General features: G+C 43.9%; 1 protein-coding gene across 1 annotated transcript in view; it reads right to left on the minus strand.

Moving 5' to 3' along the window:
- The window catches only part of ACOT12 (acyl-CoA thioesterase 12), an 816,096-nt gene that overhangs the window by 573,086 nt on the left and 225,333 nt on the right, over positions 1 to 17,677 (minus strand). Inside the window, exon 4 of the mRNA XM_069627558.1 lies at positions 17,146 to 17,247. Coding sequence (XP_069483659.1) covers positions 17,146 to 17,247 — 102 coding nt within the window. The remainder of the gene's footprint in view (positions 1 to 17,145; positions 17,248 to 17,677) is intronic.

Below are 17,677 nucleotides of genomic sequence, written 5' to 3' on the forward strand. Positions count from 1 at the left end.
GAAATTTCTGTCGAGGGGACTGCAGACTTGGACATTAAAATTGGGCGACACAAGGTGAAACACCCGGTCATAGTAGTGACTCCAGAGGGCACCCCTTGTTTACTAGGGAATGACCTCCTGAGAAGGTTGTCACCCCTAACAGATTGTGTAAACAAGGTCCTCTGGACCCAGACTAGCCGACCAATAAAATTAAAACAGAGTGTCAACCATGTTAGTTTAAACGGCACCTGCCACATGGTTGAACAAAAATCTGACCAAGTAGAATTTCACTTCCAGAACAACCAAACTCCAGACGTGACAGTAATAGCAGTAGGACAACAGACTGGTGATGGGGGGTCCTCTCTATTTCTGAAAATCAACCTTCCTTCCAGTTTAAGGTGGTATTCCACACTGGAAGGAAACACCCTGAAATTCTTTACTAATCCACAATCAGAAACTCCCACTCCTAACGTCCAGAAAGATGTGAAATCAGCTCAGAGCCTGGCTGATATTCAGCAAATTGGAGAGCAGTTGTTCATCCCTGTCCAGTTAAATGATGGGAAGGACTCTGTTCTCGCTCGAGTGTGTGTGAACAACGGTAAGAGCTTCATCAGCGAAGCCATGTTCCGCCAACTCCCAAAAGCTCCAGCCATTCCCACATTCAAACTGATAGACAAATGGGAAATGGACCTGGAAGCACCTAATTCCAAACATCTCCTGCCAAGCAGGTGTATGCTCAAAATCTCCATTGGCAACAAGAGCATAGTCCATAATTGTTGGGTCGTGCGAGACGTCACTGCCGCCTTTTACTTAGGCAGTGACATTCTCAATCGCTTTGCCATTAGTTTGGACCTAATAAACTTCAAAGCTTGGTCCCGATTAGCGGATAATCCCATGGGCTTTGATGATCCAGAAAAAGCATTTAGGTCAGCTCAATTGCTACCTTATGCAGTTGAAATTCAGATCAAAGAGGAAGTCACCATCCCAGAAAGGACCCGACAATTCTCCCTGGAAGTGAAAGTTAAAAGAGGACAAAAATTGCAAAACCCTGATGCTTATATACATCTAAATGCTTCTCTCCAACAGCAACGGTTGGGGGTAAACCCAACACCATTAGTCAACATAGAACATGACACCATTCCAATAGAGGTGGATAACAGCGACTTAAAGAGTATTACTCTAGCCGCAGGCACCATTATTGGAATGGCGGTTGATGACCGACATTTTTCCATTGATTTAGGAAATGAACTGTTAGGACCAATCCCCAAGGACTGTTTTGACAGTGACAGTGATGACAATACAACACCAGACAGGATTTTTACCCGGCATGGGGGGAACTTCCTGGTGTACACTTCCTGCCCTTATGGTAAGGAAGATGTGACTTCAGGAGGGATGAGTGATTTTCCAGGTCCATGAGGGTTGCCTTTCCCACCTGAGGCCTCCAGTCCAAATCAGCACTCTGACCAGGGACTTCTCCACCCAGCTGGAGGAGGCCGCTGAGATAGCCAAACCAGAAGTCTTTCCAGGCTTCAGGCAGATGTGGAAGAGAGAGTCAACCTAGCTGATGCCTGTGTGACTCTGGAACAAAAGCAAAAGTTGAAACAAGTTTTCTTGAATTTCCAAGATCTCTTTGCGGTAGACTCATATGACTGTGGTCGCACCGACATCCACACCACAACAATTCCCACGGACCCTGGAATGACTCCAGTGTTTGTGAAGCAATATCGTTTGCCTCTCGCATCCATGGAGTCCCTTACTGAAATAATTAAGAACCTCGAGTCCCGGGGAATAATTCGTCCAATACACAGCACCTTCAATAATCCGGTGCTGGGAATATTGAAGCCAAACGGCCAGTGGAGACTCTGCGCCGACCTCAGGGAGCTCAACAAACGGGTCCATACTTCCCGATGGCCTCTGCCCTACATTGACCAAGGGCTGGCCCAGATCCAGGGGTCACAGGTATTCACTGCAATAGACCTGACTAATGGATACTGGACTGTGCCTGTCAGTAGGGAGGACCAATACAAGCTGGCTTTTACCTTTGGGGGCCAGCAGTACACATGGACCCGGACTCCCTTCGGATACCTCAACTCCGGCAATGAATTCAACATTTTCCTACACAAGGCCATGCCCGACCTGGGTGCAAGGGGTAACCTGGCTTATGTAGATGATGTCCTCATGAAAAGTTCATCTGTGGAGGAACACATAGCGGAGATCCGTTATGTTCTGACCCAGTTGAGGGCCGCCGGAGCAAAACTTTCCTTTCAGAAAGCACAGTGGTGTAGAACCCGTGTTAATTTCTTGGGGCATGAGATTACTCCTCAGGGTCTCTGTCCCCAGGAAAAGAAGGTGGAAGCACTACAGAAACTGAAAGACCCCACAACTCTGCGGGAACTAAGGAGCCTCCTTGGACTGACTAATTACAGCAGAAAGTTCATTGAGGGCTACAAAGAGATCACTAGACCCCTGATTCATCTCCTGAAGGGGGGGTGAAGTGGGAATGGGGTCCAGAACAATCCGAGGCAGTAAGACAACTCAAAAGAAGTCTCTCACAAGCGCCCTGCCTAGCTTACCCTGTCAGAAACAAGGAGTTCTTCCTGGAGACAGGGTTCTCTAATACGTGCTTGACGGCAGTATTATACCAAAAGCATGACGAGGTCAATAAAGTAATCTCCTATGCGAGCAAAACTTTATCCTCTGTGGAGGAAAAATTCAACGATTGTGAGAAGGCACTCCTGGCAACGGTGTGGGCATTGAAGAATTACCACCCGTTCATCCATGGGGAACACATCATAGTGGAGACTCCACACCAGCCTCTGCAATATCTCCAAAGTGACAGAATCCGGGCCGGAAATGTGAGTAATTCCCGAATTACTTCCTGGATTCTGTCAATGCAAGGCTTTGCTGTGGAGGTCAGATATGGCCAAAACAAGAAGAGTCCCCTCGCGCAAGGTCTGGCTGACTTGCATGATTGTGCCAGAGAAAACTGTCTCGAGGATGAAAGTCTAAAAATCAAGGACAACATGGAGGCATACCTTAATTCCCCACACAAAGTCTTTGAAGAGGACAAGTGTGAGGGAATGCCCACTGTCTATGTGGATGGATGCTCTTACCATGTTGACAACAACGGGGAGAAAGAACTGGTGGCCGGCGTAGGGAATGCATGGGTGAATGAGTCCCCAGAACCCTCCGCTGGATACAAAATTGGTCCCAGAAGTAGTCAGGTGGCAGAATTGATGGTTGTGCATCAGGCCATCCTCACTGCTGTCCAGCATCAACTCCACGAACTGGTCATAATCACAGATTTGGATTATGTACGGAACGGGCTCGTGGAGCACCTGGTCAACTGGAAAACCAGAGGCATGTTATGCGCTAATAACAAACCCCTGAAACATGGGAAGTTAATCCAAAACATTGATGATCTGGTCACATCGAATGGGATGACCATCTACTGGAAAAAGATCAAGGGTCATTCCAAAGTAGAGGGACCAGACAAAACTGGAAATGACTTAGCGGATCAGCTGGCCAAAACCGGGGCCATCCAAGGGGATCTAATAGAAATAGAGTCCTTGTTGGGGGAAATCCAGGTCACCGCTATCACTAGGTCCCAGACAAGTGCTCACAATGATCTTTCAACTGCCCAATGGAGCAAGGAGACCCCTGATGCTGATTTGATTACAGCTCAGAAGGGGGATCCAATAATTGGTAAATTTTACCAACACATTGAGGACCCTGAGAACTTTCCCCTGACGGATACCGATTACAACGGGAAAGAGGACCTTAGAGTGTTGATGAAATGTCCAAAAATGTTCCGGATCCAAGGTGGTTTGTTGGTAAGGAAATCCCAAGCTGGCCATGATCAGTGGGTGGTTCCTACCTCCTTCCGAAGCCTGATGTTAAGTCACGCCCATGATGCGGCTACCGCCGGTCATAGGGGGTTTCATACAACACTTGAGATCTTAAGAGAGGTTGCCTACTGGCCACACATGGGCCAGGACGTCAACCAATATTTTAAGGGTTGTCTTGTGTGTGCACAATTTCAGCCAACATCCCTCACACACCGGGCGCCTCTCCAAAAGAGGGGAATGACACTCCCATGGTCAGATTTACAAATCGACTTTGTCGGCCCCGTGATTCGCTCCGCTAGGGGGAATAAGTACATGTTGACTGTGACATGTTTGTTTACCAAGTGGGTGGAATGTCTCCCAGCCCCAAACTGCAAGGCAGAAACGGCAGCTGCCTTGATGATTAACCACATCTTTTCCCGTTTTGGTCTACCTCAAAGGATTGAGTCAGACAGAGGTAGCCACTTCCCCAGTGAAGTGATGACAAAGATGTGGGAGATACTGGGGGTCAAGAGAAAGCTACACATTGCTTACAGGCCAGCTTCTTCTGGAGCAGTGGAACGCTACAACCGGACAATTGTGAGCATCTTAAAAAAGTTTGTGGCAGATTCTGGGCCAAGTTGGGATATCCGATTACCTCTGGTCCTAATGCCCATCAGATCTACCCCTTCATCTGCAACCAAAATGTCACCATTTGAGTTGATGACTGGACGCAAGAAGGTGCTTCCTCAGCATTTGCTCTACAGGACCCAAGAGCAGACCTTAATAAATGCCTCCACTACTCCTGAGTATGTGGAGAATTTAAGGAAACACCTTCAACATGCTTTTGCCTATGCTCAGCGGAATCTAGAAAGATCAGCCGAGAGCATGAAGACCCACTATGATTTAAAAACTACCCGAAAGGAATATAAGGTGGGTGATTGGGCCTATCTATACAATTTCCAAAGGAACCAGGCCAAACAGCGAAAATTCTTGCCTACCTGGAAGGGACCGTTTGAAATTATAGACAAGATCTCCCCTGTGGCCTACAAGATCCGCATCCCCAAAGGCGGTTTGGCAGAGGGGGAAGACAAGTGGGTCCACATAAACCAGTTGAAGTGCTGCCATCCCAGGCACACTTTGCAGCAACTGGAGGAGTCCTCTGTAATCCCAGAGGGTACCGCTCCAGAGTAATTCAATTCCAACCCTAAAATATCCTACATATAGCCTATCAAATTCTGTGTTTCTCGAGTTTATGTGTTCCTGTCGCTTAATTTAAAAAAATGTGCATGTTCATATCTGTTGAGTTCTAAAATAGATATGCCACCCCACTATATCAATGGTGGGGGAGAAATGTCCATGAATAGGTATTGCCGCTTTTCCTTTGTCGTCCTAGGAGAAAGAAAACCTGGAGACTGGCCAGGGAGGACGATCCGGAGACCGGGAGCAGAGACCCAAGGGGCCCGGGGTACCGCCCAATATTCCCATCAGGACCGGCGAGGAGAACCGGTCGATCAGTACCGGATGGAGGAAAAGATGGTGAACTGTGCCATTTGCAGAATTGGAAGAAGATTATGCGGACATACCAGTGCGTGGGTCATCACCTTCTGTGCACCCGACTCCCCATCGACTCAAATTCAAAGTGCAGTCGCGTGGGGGGGCTTTGTTGGGTGTCCTGACCCACGTTTGAGCTATCATGCTGCAACATATTTGCTGTGGGCTTAGAAAATCCAAGATGGCCAAGAAGCTCACATGTACGCCAGAATAGGAAAACTGTGCAGTACTGGCATGGAAAACATCATGATGGCCAGAACTTCCCAGAAAATGCACAGGGAAATGCATGAAGAATAGGCTGCCACCCATTTTTGCCTAGGTTGTGAGCACAGGAGGGCACTGCCTAAAACCATCATTGGGCTACCCACACAGTAGCCTGAAACCATTGGGAATGGCAATGCTGATTGCCAAAAGCAACCTAGAACTGTGGGGAATTCATTTTCTTAAATCCCAAAAATGGTTGCATTACCAGTACTCACCACTATCAGAAAGCCGGCGTTTTAAAACCACCAGACTTTTGTGTAAAACTGAACAAATGAAACAAAACCAGACCAAGGAAAGACTTGCTAAGAGGTGGATACAATGTAAAACTATACTCTGAAATGACTTGAAGGAAGTAATTATTTAATGTGTATGTAAAAATCGTAATAGACTTAAACTGGGGGACAAAAAGTGACATTTAGCTGAAACCTGGCTTAATGAAACTGAATTCTGCCTGACATCTACACCCACAGGAGTTAAAACCTGCTCAGCCACTCTTCCCCTTGCCAAAAGGAGTTGTCACCTCTCTGATTAGATTAGGGGTTGAGCAGCTACAGGGAGTTGAACAAAGGCCTGTCCTGGGCCCAGGCAGATGGTTTATTGGGGGGATCGTAAATGGCTTCCTTTTGAACAAAGCCCTTCCTTGACTCAGGCAGATGGTTTATTGGGGGGGCCGTAAAATAGCTTCCTCTTGGCAGAAGCTGGGAGGGGCGGGGTCTCTGAGCTTGGCAGAAACTGGATAAACTGGTTTCTACGCCATGTGACCTGAAAAGACACACCCCTGTTGGCCAGAATATGATTTTAAGAAAGATGTATAACTCATGGTGCGGACTTGTCAAAATTAGCTAAATGATACCATAATTCTTGTGATTTTTCTGCCCACATTTTAAGAGGTTTTAAGACCCGGTGGTATGATCTGGGGGGTTGCTAGCGGAAAATAGGGTTTCACTCCAAATGTCTGCATGTTAAAAATCTGACACTTCATCAATTAATGTCCATACTCCTTGCGCACATGTGTGTAAATTTGGGTAAATGTCCGATATTGCAAAACCAGTTAAAAAGCACAAAATGTTGCCATTTCTGAATGCAAGCCCCCAGGAAGAGCAGAGTTTGAACAGAGTACACCTCATGTGATATGTGATGGGTGCATGTAATTTTAAACAACTGTGTATCTGTGTAATATGTATTTGAATCAAATATAGATTTGTGGGCAAACTGACCAGGGGAGGATCCTCTGACCCATAAAACCTACAGCATCACTCTGACTCACATTTCCTTCCCCCAATCATGGGAGAGGGGAGAATTGGGCCAATGACAAGTAGAGAGGGGTAGGCTTTGCTAGGCCCAGGCACACACCCATTTTCAAAACACATAAAAAGAGACTGCTGGGACAGGTAGAGACATTCAAATCCAGTTGCTGCAACGCGCTCTGCCGGACCACACAACATCCAGAAGATACCAGATCCAACACTTAGACTTTAAAACTCCAAAGAACTTGATTCAGAACTCAAAGCAAGGGCCTAAACCCACAAACTGAGAACTCTTCTCAGCAGGCCTCAGCATCCAGCAAACCTAACAGCGGTAGCAGCATCCAGGAGCCGTGCAGATCAGCGCTGTGTCCAGAGAAAGCTGTGCAGAAAGATCCAGGAGCTGTGCACAGACGCTGTATCCAGAAAGCAGAGAAAAAGATCCAGGAACAAGCAGACCAGACCGTGTACCCCGAACCAGAGACCAGATTGTGAATTGCTGTGCGCAGAGACCGTCCGGGGCGAGACCAGTGCCGCTAACCTGACAGATCTGTGACGAGGTCCAAATCTTCCAAAACATTTTGTGAGTGCTTAGATCAGATTGTGACAGGAATAAGCTCTTAGTGTAAAATAATCTAATCTAAATATTTAACCTAAGTAGAACTGCCTTCTAACTGTCACCTGCCATTTGCAAAGCTGCATAGAGGTCATTTGTAATTTCTGCAGCTGTAAAGCTGTCACTTGCCACTCTGAGCTTTCAACTTTAAATCCGAAAAACGACCTTTACAAAATCGCTCATATCTCGGGAACCGTTTGGGCTAGAAACTTGCTGTAACTTTCCTCTGAACGCTTAGAATCTCAGCTTTTCAACGAATCTAAAACCGATGTGCTACTCCTTATAATCTTGCCGTAATCGCGATTCACGAATTTTGCCGCGATTTGCGATTTCAGCTGATTTCTCTCACGTGTGAAAAGCGGCAGCTTCCTTGCTTTACTTTGCCAAAAACTCGTTTAACCTGCTAGTTACTCCTAGAGCATTGTTAAAGTGATCCTGAACTCATATAAAGTAGCTATCACTCACCCTGAACCTCCTAAAGGGAATTAAAACCATGTTTAGCATATTCCTCACTTCATTGCCACCTCTCAAAGCACTTTTGCCTGTATTTCAAACTCATACCTGTTTTCTCTAAGCTTGCTGGGGTGAACTGAATTACATTTGATTGCATTTCTGAGAACTGTGTGCTTTCCTTCCATTTCCTTGCATTGTATAAAGGGGGGGAGTGAATTGCCAGAGAAAAGTGATTACATTCTTTTGTTGAAATCATATTGAGTATGTTCTGTACTGCATTTTCATTCAACATTGCATCCATCTGAATTTATATAAAGCATTCTCTACCACCTTATTCTTCTGTTCCTATTCCCAAGTGTGCTACCTCATCCTTTCTACTACTCCTGAGTAACCAAATCAGTTTACTAGTAGGACATTATTCATTGTTGATCACTGCTCATGTTCTTAAGTATATTAATTATTAATTTATCATAAAAGTGTGATATATATATTTTGTTTAATTTTTCTCAAATAAACCTTTTAAACTTGCAAAACAGAACTACTTCTTTGCTCAGTGGGGTCAGGGGGATTCTAAGAGAGGGGTGTTATATAGGGGTAGTCATCCAGGACTTATGAACTGGACATAAAGATATATCAATAAGGGTTTCCATTCCGTACCCCAGACTAGGCATTGACTTAGCTGTAGTATTTAATTGGATCTTCTTACATAGTTCTATAAATTTCAGTTATTTTTCTTTTACATTGGAAAGCAAAAACGGGAAAACTGAGAAAAGGAGAAAAAACAAACTAAAAAAAGAAGCTCAATGACACCCATTCCCCCCCCCCCAAAGCATGCTCCCATTACCTCAAAAACTGTTGCATCAACAATATCGGAGGAAACATGTGCAGAGTGTCAGCACTGACACCACTGGAGAACAGCACAGTCCCAGAGTAACCAAAGCAGGGGCAGAAGAGGAAGATGTCCAATCGCCACTGCACCTTAATGACTCGGAAACAAGAGGAATTAAGGCAGCAACCTCTCCTGGAGCAGCACCAGATGACGTGGAGGGTTGTGAAGATGTGGTGGCCTAAGCAGTGCGACACAGGCGGAAAGATTGCTTCTGGAAGGGGTCCTGGGAGGAACGACCCACCTGCCTCCAGGAATCACTGTATCAAGTGATTCACAAATGGTTCAGGAATGGTGTCGTCCCCGGGCTCTGTGCTGGCAACATCACAAACCTGCGCCGCATTACCTGCCCAGCATAGGGATAATCTAAACTCTGGGGGAAGCTCGTCCACCCATCCCACCTCCTAGGCCTCAGGATCCTTCAGATCCCCAGGTACAGCAATATCCTACATTCCCTCATCCTCAGTAGAGACCACAGCCTCACCAACAAAAATGTTAAACAATTGACAATAAGTGTCCTAAACAGCCAATTACTAGTCAAATGGGGATCTATGTTGGTCTGCCTACTCCTCTCTCTTCAATTTGTCCAACCACAACTCCTGTCCATCGAAAGCCTCTCCGACAGCCCAAAATACATGCCTGCTTCTTCCCTCATCTCACCCCTGATACTCCATAAAGGGACGTTTATCCCCATACTTGTCCTTGTCCATACCATAAACACACCCTCCATCCACACCACAACCCCCAAACCCCATCCCCCATCTATGCCAAAATGGCTCATGCGCACCATACTCTCCTGCCAATTCACACCTGCCACCCTCAATGGAGGGGCTAAGCCACCATGCCCCAGCACCATAAACACCCCAAACACCCCCGCTCTTCTTACCTCTTCTCAGCATGCTCCCTCCCAGTTCAGTCCCAGATCTACTAACTGATTATGCACTGCGAACACTGGCCAAATAAAGCATACCGCACGTTCTGCTTCTCAGTGTTCGCCGTGCAGTGGATTCGGCGGGCTGGAAATCTGGTGACAGGCATTCCGCTCTCAGGGATTCGGTGAGTAAAAGCCATCACATGGATGTCAGTTACATCAATGTGCTCCATTAGTGCTATATAATTAGTTCTTAGTTAATTGTTGCATTTCACGATGATTTCTGCACGGGAGTTCCTCCTTAACAGCTACACTTGCAGAATCTTGGGATACTTTAAGAACATCATTTGTATTACAATAATTTTCATAATTCTTATATTTTTCTGCTAACAAAGAAAAATGGTTTGGCATAGCAATGTTTTTAATCAAACGATGAACCCACAGGAATCATAAAAAGCACTTAGCAACAGCAAAACTTAGCAACAGCTATGGGTAGTAATATTGTGGATTTAAAAATCAGTTTTATTGCACACTTTATCTAAATTCTCAAGGAACCCATCACCATCAACACTCAGATGGGAGTTGTGAGAAAACAGAGGGTGTCTCAGCCGCTAGTCCCCGGGCTCTGCCTCTCAGGTGGCCAGGGCACGGCAATTGCCTTTGGATCCAGACCCTCGAGGTGGACCAGTGCGGGAGGATCACCTGGGTGAGGGGTCTTTGGAGCGTGGGGGTGAGACAGCCGATGATGAGATGGGGTATTCAACCCTTTTTTGTTCATCTACCCAATTCTATTTTGTAGGATTTTCCGAAGTCCCAACCCCGCCCCTTTTTACACAAACACTGGGCCAAGGAAGAGGGTGACTGAGAGTAACCAGACTAACTCTCTCACATCGTACTGGACATGTCCCCTTAATCGGGTCAGGCAAAGTCAGGCACTTTACACTAAGGGCCTCATCACGAGTCTGGTGGTAACCCTTAAATGCGGCGGTAGCGCTATTACCACCGCATTTAAGGGTCTGCCAGATCATGGCCTTGGCGGATTTCCCCCCAGCTTTCAGCTGGGGGGAAATCCGCTGCAAATTTGCCGATTTTTGGCGCTATTACCGCCGGCGGGGTAATGGGGAATGAGGAATTCCCGAATAGGCCCAATGGAGAATGGGCCCTAACCGTTTCGTCAAACCCGTGATCCGGCGCTAATAGTGCCAGGGGGTTTGGCGGTAGGGCTAATAGCTAGCGCAGGCATTATTGCACAACTCGTGATGAGGCCCTAAGTGCATACACCTGTTACCAGCTAGCTCTCCTCACACGAATAAAAGGCAACACCTAAAGACACACTCTGAGCAAGGGCGAACACAAGTACGAGCAGAAACTCCGGGATGAAGGCACACCTATTGGAGCAGTGCAACGGACCAAGGAATGAGAGCAGCAGGCCGGAAACCCCAACGGATCCCTACTGGAGGTTGTTGCATCCGACAGACTGCGAAAGACACGTGGAGAAGGCCAGATCCCATAAGTGAAGATTGCATTGCATTTCAAGGACGCCAGAGACCCTCCTGGTTGAACGCCAGAGTTGGAGAGACGAGGCCAAGCCTGTGGTAACAACCTTGAATCGTAAATTGGAAATAGCAAAACAAGAAAGAAGCAAACAGAGCCGGTGAGTAGGCAAGCGACCTGAGAGACAGGTGTGTGTTAAAGCGAATGAAGTAGCAACATTATATCACAAGTGAAGTCTGCACATATGTGCATGAGATGCGAAGAAAGGCAGACCTGTGAATGAACGTTGAAGTAAAAGGCAGCTGTGAGATCAGCGATACTAAGTAACGCAGTGGTCCGGCAAAAGGAAGTAGCCCATTAAAAAGTCTCTGTGAAAGGTACATTGTTTGAAACGATAAAGCGAACATACAGCAAAAGTGAATTAAGTGAAAGTAAAAGTGAACTTTGAGTCAAAGTGGTCTTGCGGTGGTCTGTAAAGAGAGCCACGCACATTGGAAAGTCTTTGACATCCAAGAGGGATCCAAGCCCGATTGAGGGAGATCTGAAGTACAATAAGCTTGGGGAAGGGAGGCCACGGCAAGTTTGTGTTGAACTGTGATGTGAGAGGTCTGAGCCCGAAAGAGGGGGACCCATGTCAACTGTGTGCTGTAAGGTCTGAGCCCGGCAGAGGGGGACCTTTGTGTGGACTGTGTGCTGTAAGGTCTGAGCCCAGCAGAGGGGGACCTCTGTGAATTTTACGTTGGAATATAACCTTGAAAGTCAAGAAAGAGACTTTAACGTGGAAAGCCAGGCGGGCCTCAATCCGTGGTTTGGAGCTGCTAAGAGTGTTAGAAACGGAGCCAGAGCGTGTCATCCTGTCTACAAGGACAGCCTTACTCCGTGAGATTTAACGTGACCTGGTTCAACTACCTTTATTCTTTTGAACACTTTTTGTACAAGAGATAGGGCAGGTGTTAGGTTTTTGTTAGCATAGGCCATTTTGAATTGACGGACTCCACTAGGGCTGTTTTATTTATTGTTTGATTGTCAAGACTACTCCCATCTTAGTTATAGGGCAAAATAGGAGTTTCTCCGACCCCAACATTTTCAATAAAGGTTTTACAAATTGTATCCAGTGTGTCAGTGTCATACTTGTGATACCATGCCTTCCCTACAGAGTTAATAGAAATATTGCCTTATGCAGTCGTTATACTATGATTGGATGCATTACTGACAGAATTGACAGGTCTTACGTTTTGTGTGGGTTAAAATTGGTTTACCGGGGATAGTAGGATAGTAGTGAACTTTAATTAGGATTGAGCACATTTCTTCTTTGCACTTCTTTCAGCTATCTTAGATTCTGGTATGTGAATTTGGCTGTGGAGTGCATGCTCGATGTTAAAGGCAGTGTAAATGTACCTACAAGATCTTCAGTTTCACTAACAAGAAAAATGGCTTTGTCAATGGGAGAAGCTGCTAAGTTAGAGTCTTTCGTCTTCTTGAGAATCCTAGGTGAAACGGGGTACTATGCTTTTCTTTTTCCCATATGGAAACTTAAAATTATGTGAATTTAAATGAAAGACCATTATTTGCCTTAAAAAAAAGGAAAAGCCTGAAGGACATAATAGTCCATTCAGCAGAGAAAACCCCTTCCTCATAAGCTTCGAGTACAGGGATAGGGACTATCCAATAACGAACGCTACCACCAATGTGATGCTTGTGTAGCTTGTAAATTTACAATAAAAACTGAAAACTTCAAAGGTGAACAAAAGGAATACTCTAATTGCAAAACTACCAATGTAGTTCACTGCATTAAAGACACATGTAAATGTCTATGAAATAGGAAAACCATTAGATGTATAAATAAACACATCAACAACCCAGATCTAAGATCTGTTACAAAATTCTACAGGCACTGGTTGTATCACATTACATTGGGCACATGGCGTAGCAACACTAATCTGGAGTTTATAGAATTGGAAGAGAATACAAACCACGAATAAAGGACATAATGTAGAGAATCTTTTGAACAAAAAATAACAATTATAGATTTTGAAATTGGACACAAATAAGGCTGGTCACAACAAAGTAACTGAATGGCATGGCCTGCTGTGCTGAGCTTCATACGATAAAGAACCGCTGAGAGATTTAACAACATTGTAATATGGAATCTATGTGATAACCTCGCTGCCGAAAATGTCAATCTAAAAAAAGCTGACTGCATTTACGGTGAGTTGCAGGGATCACATTGATCACCTACTCCCTTTTCCCCATACCTGCTTACCATTTCCTTTTGGCAGCACACTGCCCTCTACCCCTGCAATGCCAGTTCCCTCCCACTTACATAGGTTGGAGCTGGCGTTGCAGGGTCCCTTTTTATTCATTTTTCCTTTTACCTTTTTTGTCCCCTGTTTTCCATGTAATCCCCAACTCCCATTAGACGGAACAAGGGGAGTGGGGGACACCCCTGCAAACCCCCAACCCCCTTGGTCGGTGTACAGTACTGCAAATGTTGGTGCTGCGCAAATGTGCAGTACTGTATTAGTCTGAATTTTGGTGGCGAAATTTTCGTATGATACCGTAACATGTCATAGGTTAGATTAAGTGATTTTGAAAGGAATAAGAAAGATGTACTCCCCACTTTTATTATATCACACTATATGTACAATTGTGCCATTCCAGAGAAGTTGATCTATAATTGTTTTATCACCTTCGAATACTTCACTCTACACACTGAATTATGTTGTAGGATTAAGTAGTCATAGACGAGTACAATCTTGTATATAAACTATTTCCTTTTAATTAAAAGCTGTCATTTTGAGCTGTAATATGGAGCTCAATGAGGGATAGGCGTAAATATACATGAGGCCATTGTTAAGAATAAACTGGTACAAGTGTTTTTCAGAACCTTAGTGTGTTTATTACAAACTAAACTGCCATTTCTCCATGTGGGATGGGTCCCAATGAAGGAGACCCGTTTGTCGCTATGCAATGACGTCATAACCGTTTAGATATCTTATGGGACTCAGGTGATGTTTCAAAGATAAAGACCACCATGAGGATTCCATCGACGAACCTCTTTGCCTTCAGACCTGGCCCTCTTCAATAAATAAATTAGCATAGTTGCCTCCATTTTCCCTTCCTTACACTGGTCCAAAAAGGATGACGTTCTTGGAGGTGGAACGGTTTGATAATACATGCTATTTACAACAGTACTTGTACCTGATAAGCACTGTGAATGTTCCTTTAGAAAAAGCACCCCATCTTGAAAATAATATGGAGGGCATTCAAGATTGCGCTTGTTGAATGACCTATTAAAACATGTATGATAAACTAGAGAAAAATTAAGCTGAGGTAGTTTATTAATTATCACAAACCATAGGGATCTGCTCCTATTTCGTGAAGTCTTGTTATTTAAAAGACAATATGCTTTTTTTTTTACTCTGGCTATTCAACAAAGTGATGTGAAAACTCACTGGATTTCAGGTCCACCTACATCTTTGAATAACCTCTCTTAAGTGCTCTGCTTGGAAAATCGACCAGTAGCCAGAAAATATGGTGGCTTGCAAGTAAGCATTCCCTGGTAGTGAAACCCATTAGAAATGTGGAGGACCAATTAAAACAGAGGCAATACAATTTGTATGCGACGCCCTTGCCTAGTTACAGGTTCCAGTGAGTGTAGCAGCAATATCTCACTATGCTTTCATATACCTGAAGTCTGGAGCCATATATATATAATAAAGGAGGGATAAAACAGATTTTCACTGGTGTTGCTTTTGTTTAATTTAGGTGATGACAATTCTTTATTTATTTTTCCAAACTTGTTTTCATTGAGTTTTGCTTCATATAATAATTAACAAATGGCCCCTCCAAACTCCCCCACCCCTTTATCACTCCCAAACCCGTATCCATAGTGAACGCAGAAATGTTTGGCAACATTGATGCACTAGTCTATGAAATACCCATATCTTACTTATCCAGTCATGTTCACCTGGCGGATCTGGCTGCTTCCATCTCTGGGCTATCACCAACAGCGCCCGCCAGAGACAAAATCATGTACGCTTTCCTTTGGCAGCGTGTCATGCCTTTCTGTGCAGAGGACAACTTGGTTATATTACATGTAGTTCAGAAGAAGTTAGGTCGTAACATCATCCTTAATTTATTTATTTTTCACTGTACTAAAAGAAAAAGAGGACTAACATCCTCCAAACATGGAGATATACAATACATTTAGCAAGATTATATTTCAATTGTTTTGAAAAGGTTTGTCTTGTATTTTTGTCTATATGTTTCAATAGGTTGTTGGTGTGTGTGAGATACACATGTTTTGAATTATGTTATTGTATGTTGGGTCGTATTGATTTTCTTTTGAATTTTCTTTTTATAGAACCCGTAAAGGAATTACATTTGAATAAATAATTTAGGTTTCTTTTTATCTTTGTGAGCAGAATTTTGACTGCAATATTTGTTATGTACGTTGAAAATTGCTTTTTACTAGCAGTAAATGTTGAGGAACAATCCTCTGTTAAAAATACTATGACCCCAGTTCCTACTCCAAACTAGTTCACCTTAAAATTTTTGTAGGATCATTTTTATATGCAGGCAGATCGTTACACTGAATATCCACATAAAAAAACATTTGAACGTAAGTGGGAGCAATTAACATAGTTAGTGGTTATCTAGAACAACTAGTGTTGCTAGAACTCAAACGTGCAGACATTTAGATGCCTGCTCTAAAGAAGTGGCAATAGTAGCATCCTTGGGAACTGCTTTGCCAATAGCCAGCACAATTATTGGTGTAACTTCCACCTTATTGAAAAACAAGAGCTTTTATAGAGCATGCAGAATAACGAGCCACAATTCCAACAAACATCAGTTTCAGCAAAGTTGATGTCATGTATAAAGAAAGAATTCCATCCATCTACCTTATTTGTGATCACAAGTGCATTGCTTCATAGTCTGTAGGACAATATTCAATCGTTTTAATAAAACATTTATATGTAACTCACTGTACGATGTTTCTTTTAGTTTGTTCGAAATGTACTTAAATCTCTGGCTGTAGAAACATTGATGTCTGAATAATATTCATGGCAACCGAGCCAGGAGGAGTTTGTGTTGCAATATAAGAAAAATAAACCACCTGCTGTGAATACATTCTATTTCTGTCTTCACAAATGTAACTCATCAATTGAACAAAGCCTTGACTTGACCCCTTCTAAATCATTTTAAATATGTCGAATGAAATGTGACCTGGGGTAATACAACTCCCTTCTGTTACTGCTTTGTTTACTGTTAGCCATGCCCTACACAGTTCTCCACCAATATTCACATCCAGTCGTTTTATCGATGTGTGTTAATATCCCTGCAAACATATCGCCATGCAAAAATATCACCATATTTTTGCGGCGATATTAAGGCATGGAACCTGTGTAGGACACCCGCTCAACCCTCGCATTGTTTTTAAAAGAGCGGGGACACCTTCACAACCCCCGTTCCCAAAACCTCCAAAATTATCCCCCCCACCTAAAATATCGCCTATGGCCGTTCCAGACCACCATATATAGAGCAATATTTTGGTGGGGATAATATGTAGTGATACCCTGCTGGTTTCATGTGTTAACATCAGTGTTGATCAAGTGAGCAACAAAAACTCCTGACATGCACAGGTGCTCACATTTTGGAATACACCACCTACACAAAACGCACACCAAATATAAACAAGCTCATAACATTCCTCAATACCACACACGTCTTGTATACAAAGGCACCTAACCAGCCACATAACCACTAGAGGTACACAGCAGATTAACAGCCATTCTATCTCTCACTCATGGCGTCCTGCAAGACAGACAAAAAGGACACAGCATAAGGCAATCACAAAAGTGTTAATGTCAGCGGGTTTCATTTTAATCTTGTGCATGTCCATGATTTCTTGTATATATATCGCATGTGTTAGACATAGAAACTCATTCCACAATTACCTTTTGACCATCCACCGGTTTTACGACATATGTAGAGAAAGCTTCGCAGATACGCTGCTGGACATTATTAAAGACATCTTCCACTGCTACCTTCACACTGACCTAAAGAACACAAAAACAAGTTATCACTTTATAAAATGTCAACTGAAGTGAAGTGCCTTCTGCCTTCACAAAGATTTCAATGCTACATAAATCTGCCTGCTGCCCCTCCGGGACACAGTAAACTGGTCATAAACATGCTTATTTTTGGGGCGGGGAATAAGTTCTCATATAATGCAGTGCTTAAAAGATAGCCAACTCGCATTTCTTCCAGCTTGTCGATGTCATCTAATTGGAATATAACTTATTGAAATGTCTTTTTGGATCATTTCACCTCATGTCATCTCATCACATTTTGGGCATTGCTTTTCTTTTTTTCGTTTAAGCTACTTTAACTCTCCTTTATTACAAAATAGGGGAAATCTGATTACCCCTCTTTTTCCCCTACTAACAACACCTCCCCCTTTTCTATCTTTCCTGATTGATTCATGTT

The sequence above is a fragment of the Ambystoma mexicanum genome, chromosome 6p, assembly GCF_040938575.1.
Source record: "Ambystoma mexicanum isolate Mex_15411 chromosome 6p, UKY_AmexF1_1, whole genome shotgun sequence".
Classification (NCBI taxonomy): Eukaryota; Metazoa; Chordata; class Amphibia; order Caudata; family Ambystomatidae; genus Ambystoma; species Ambystoma mexicanum.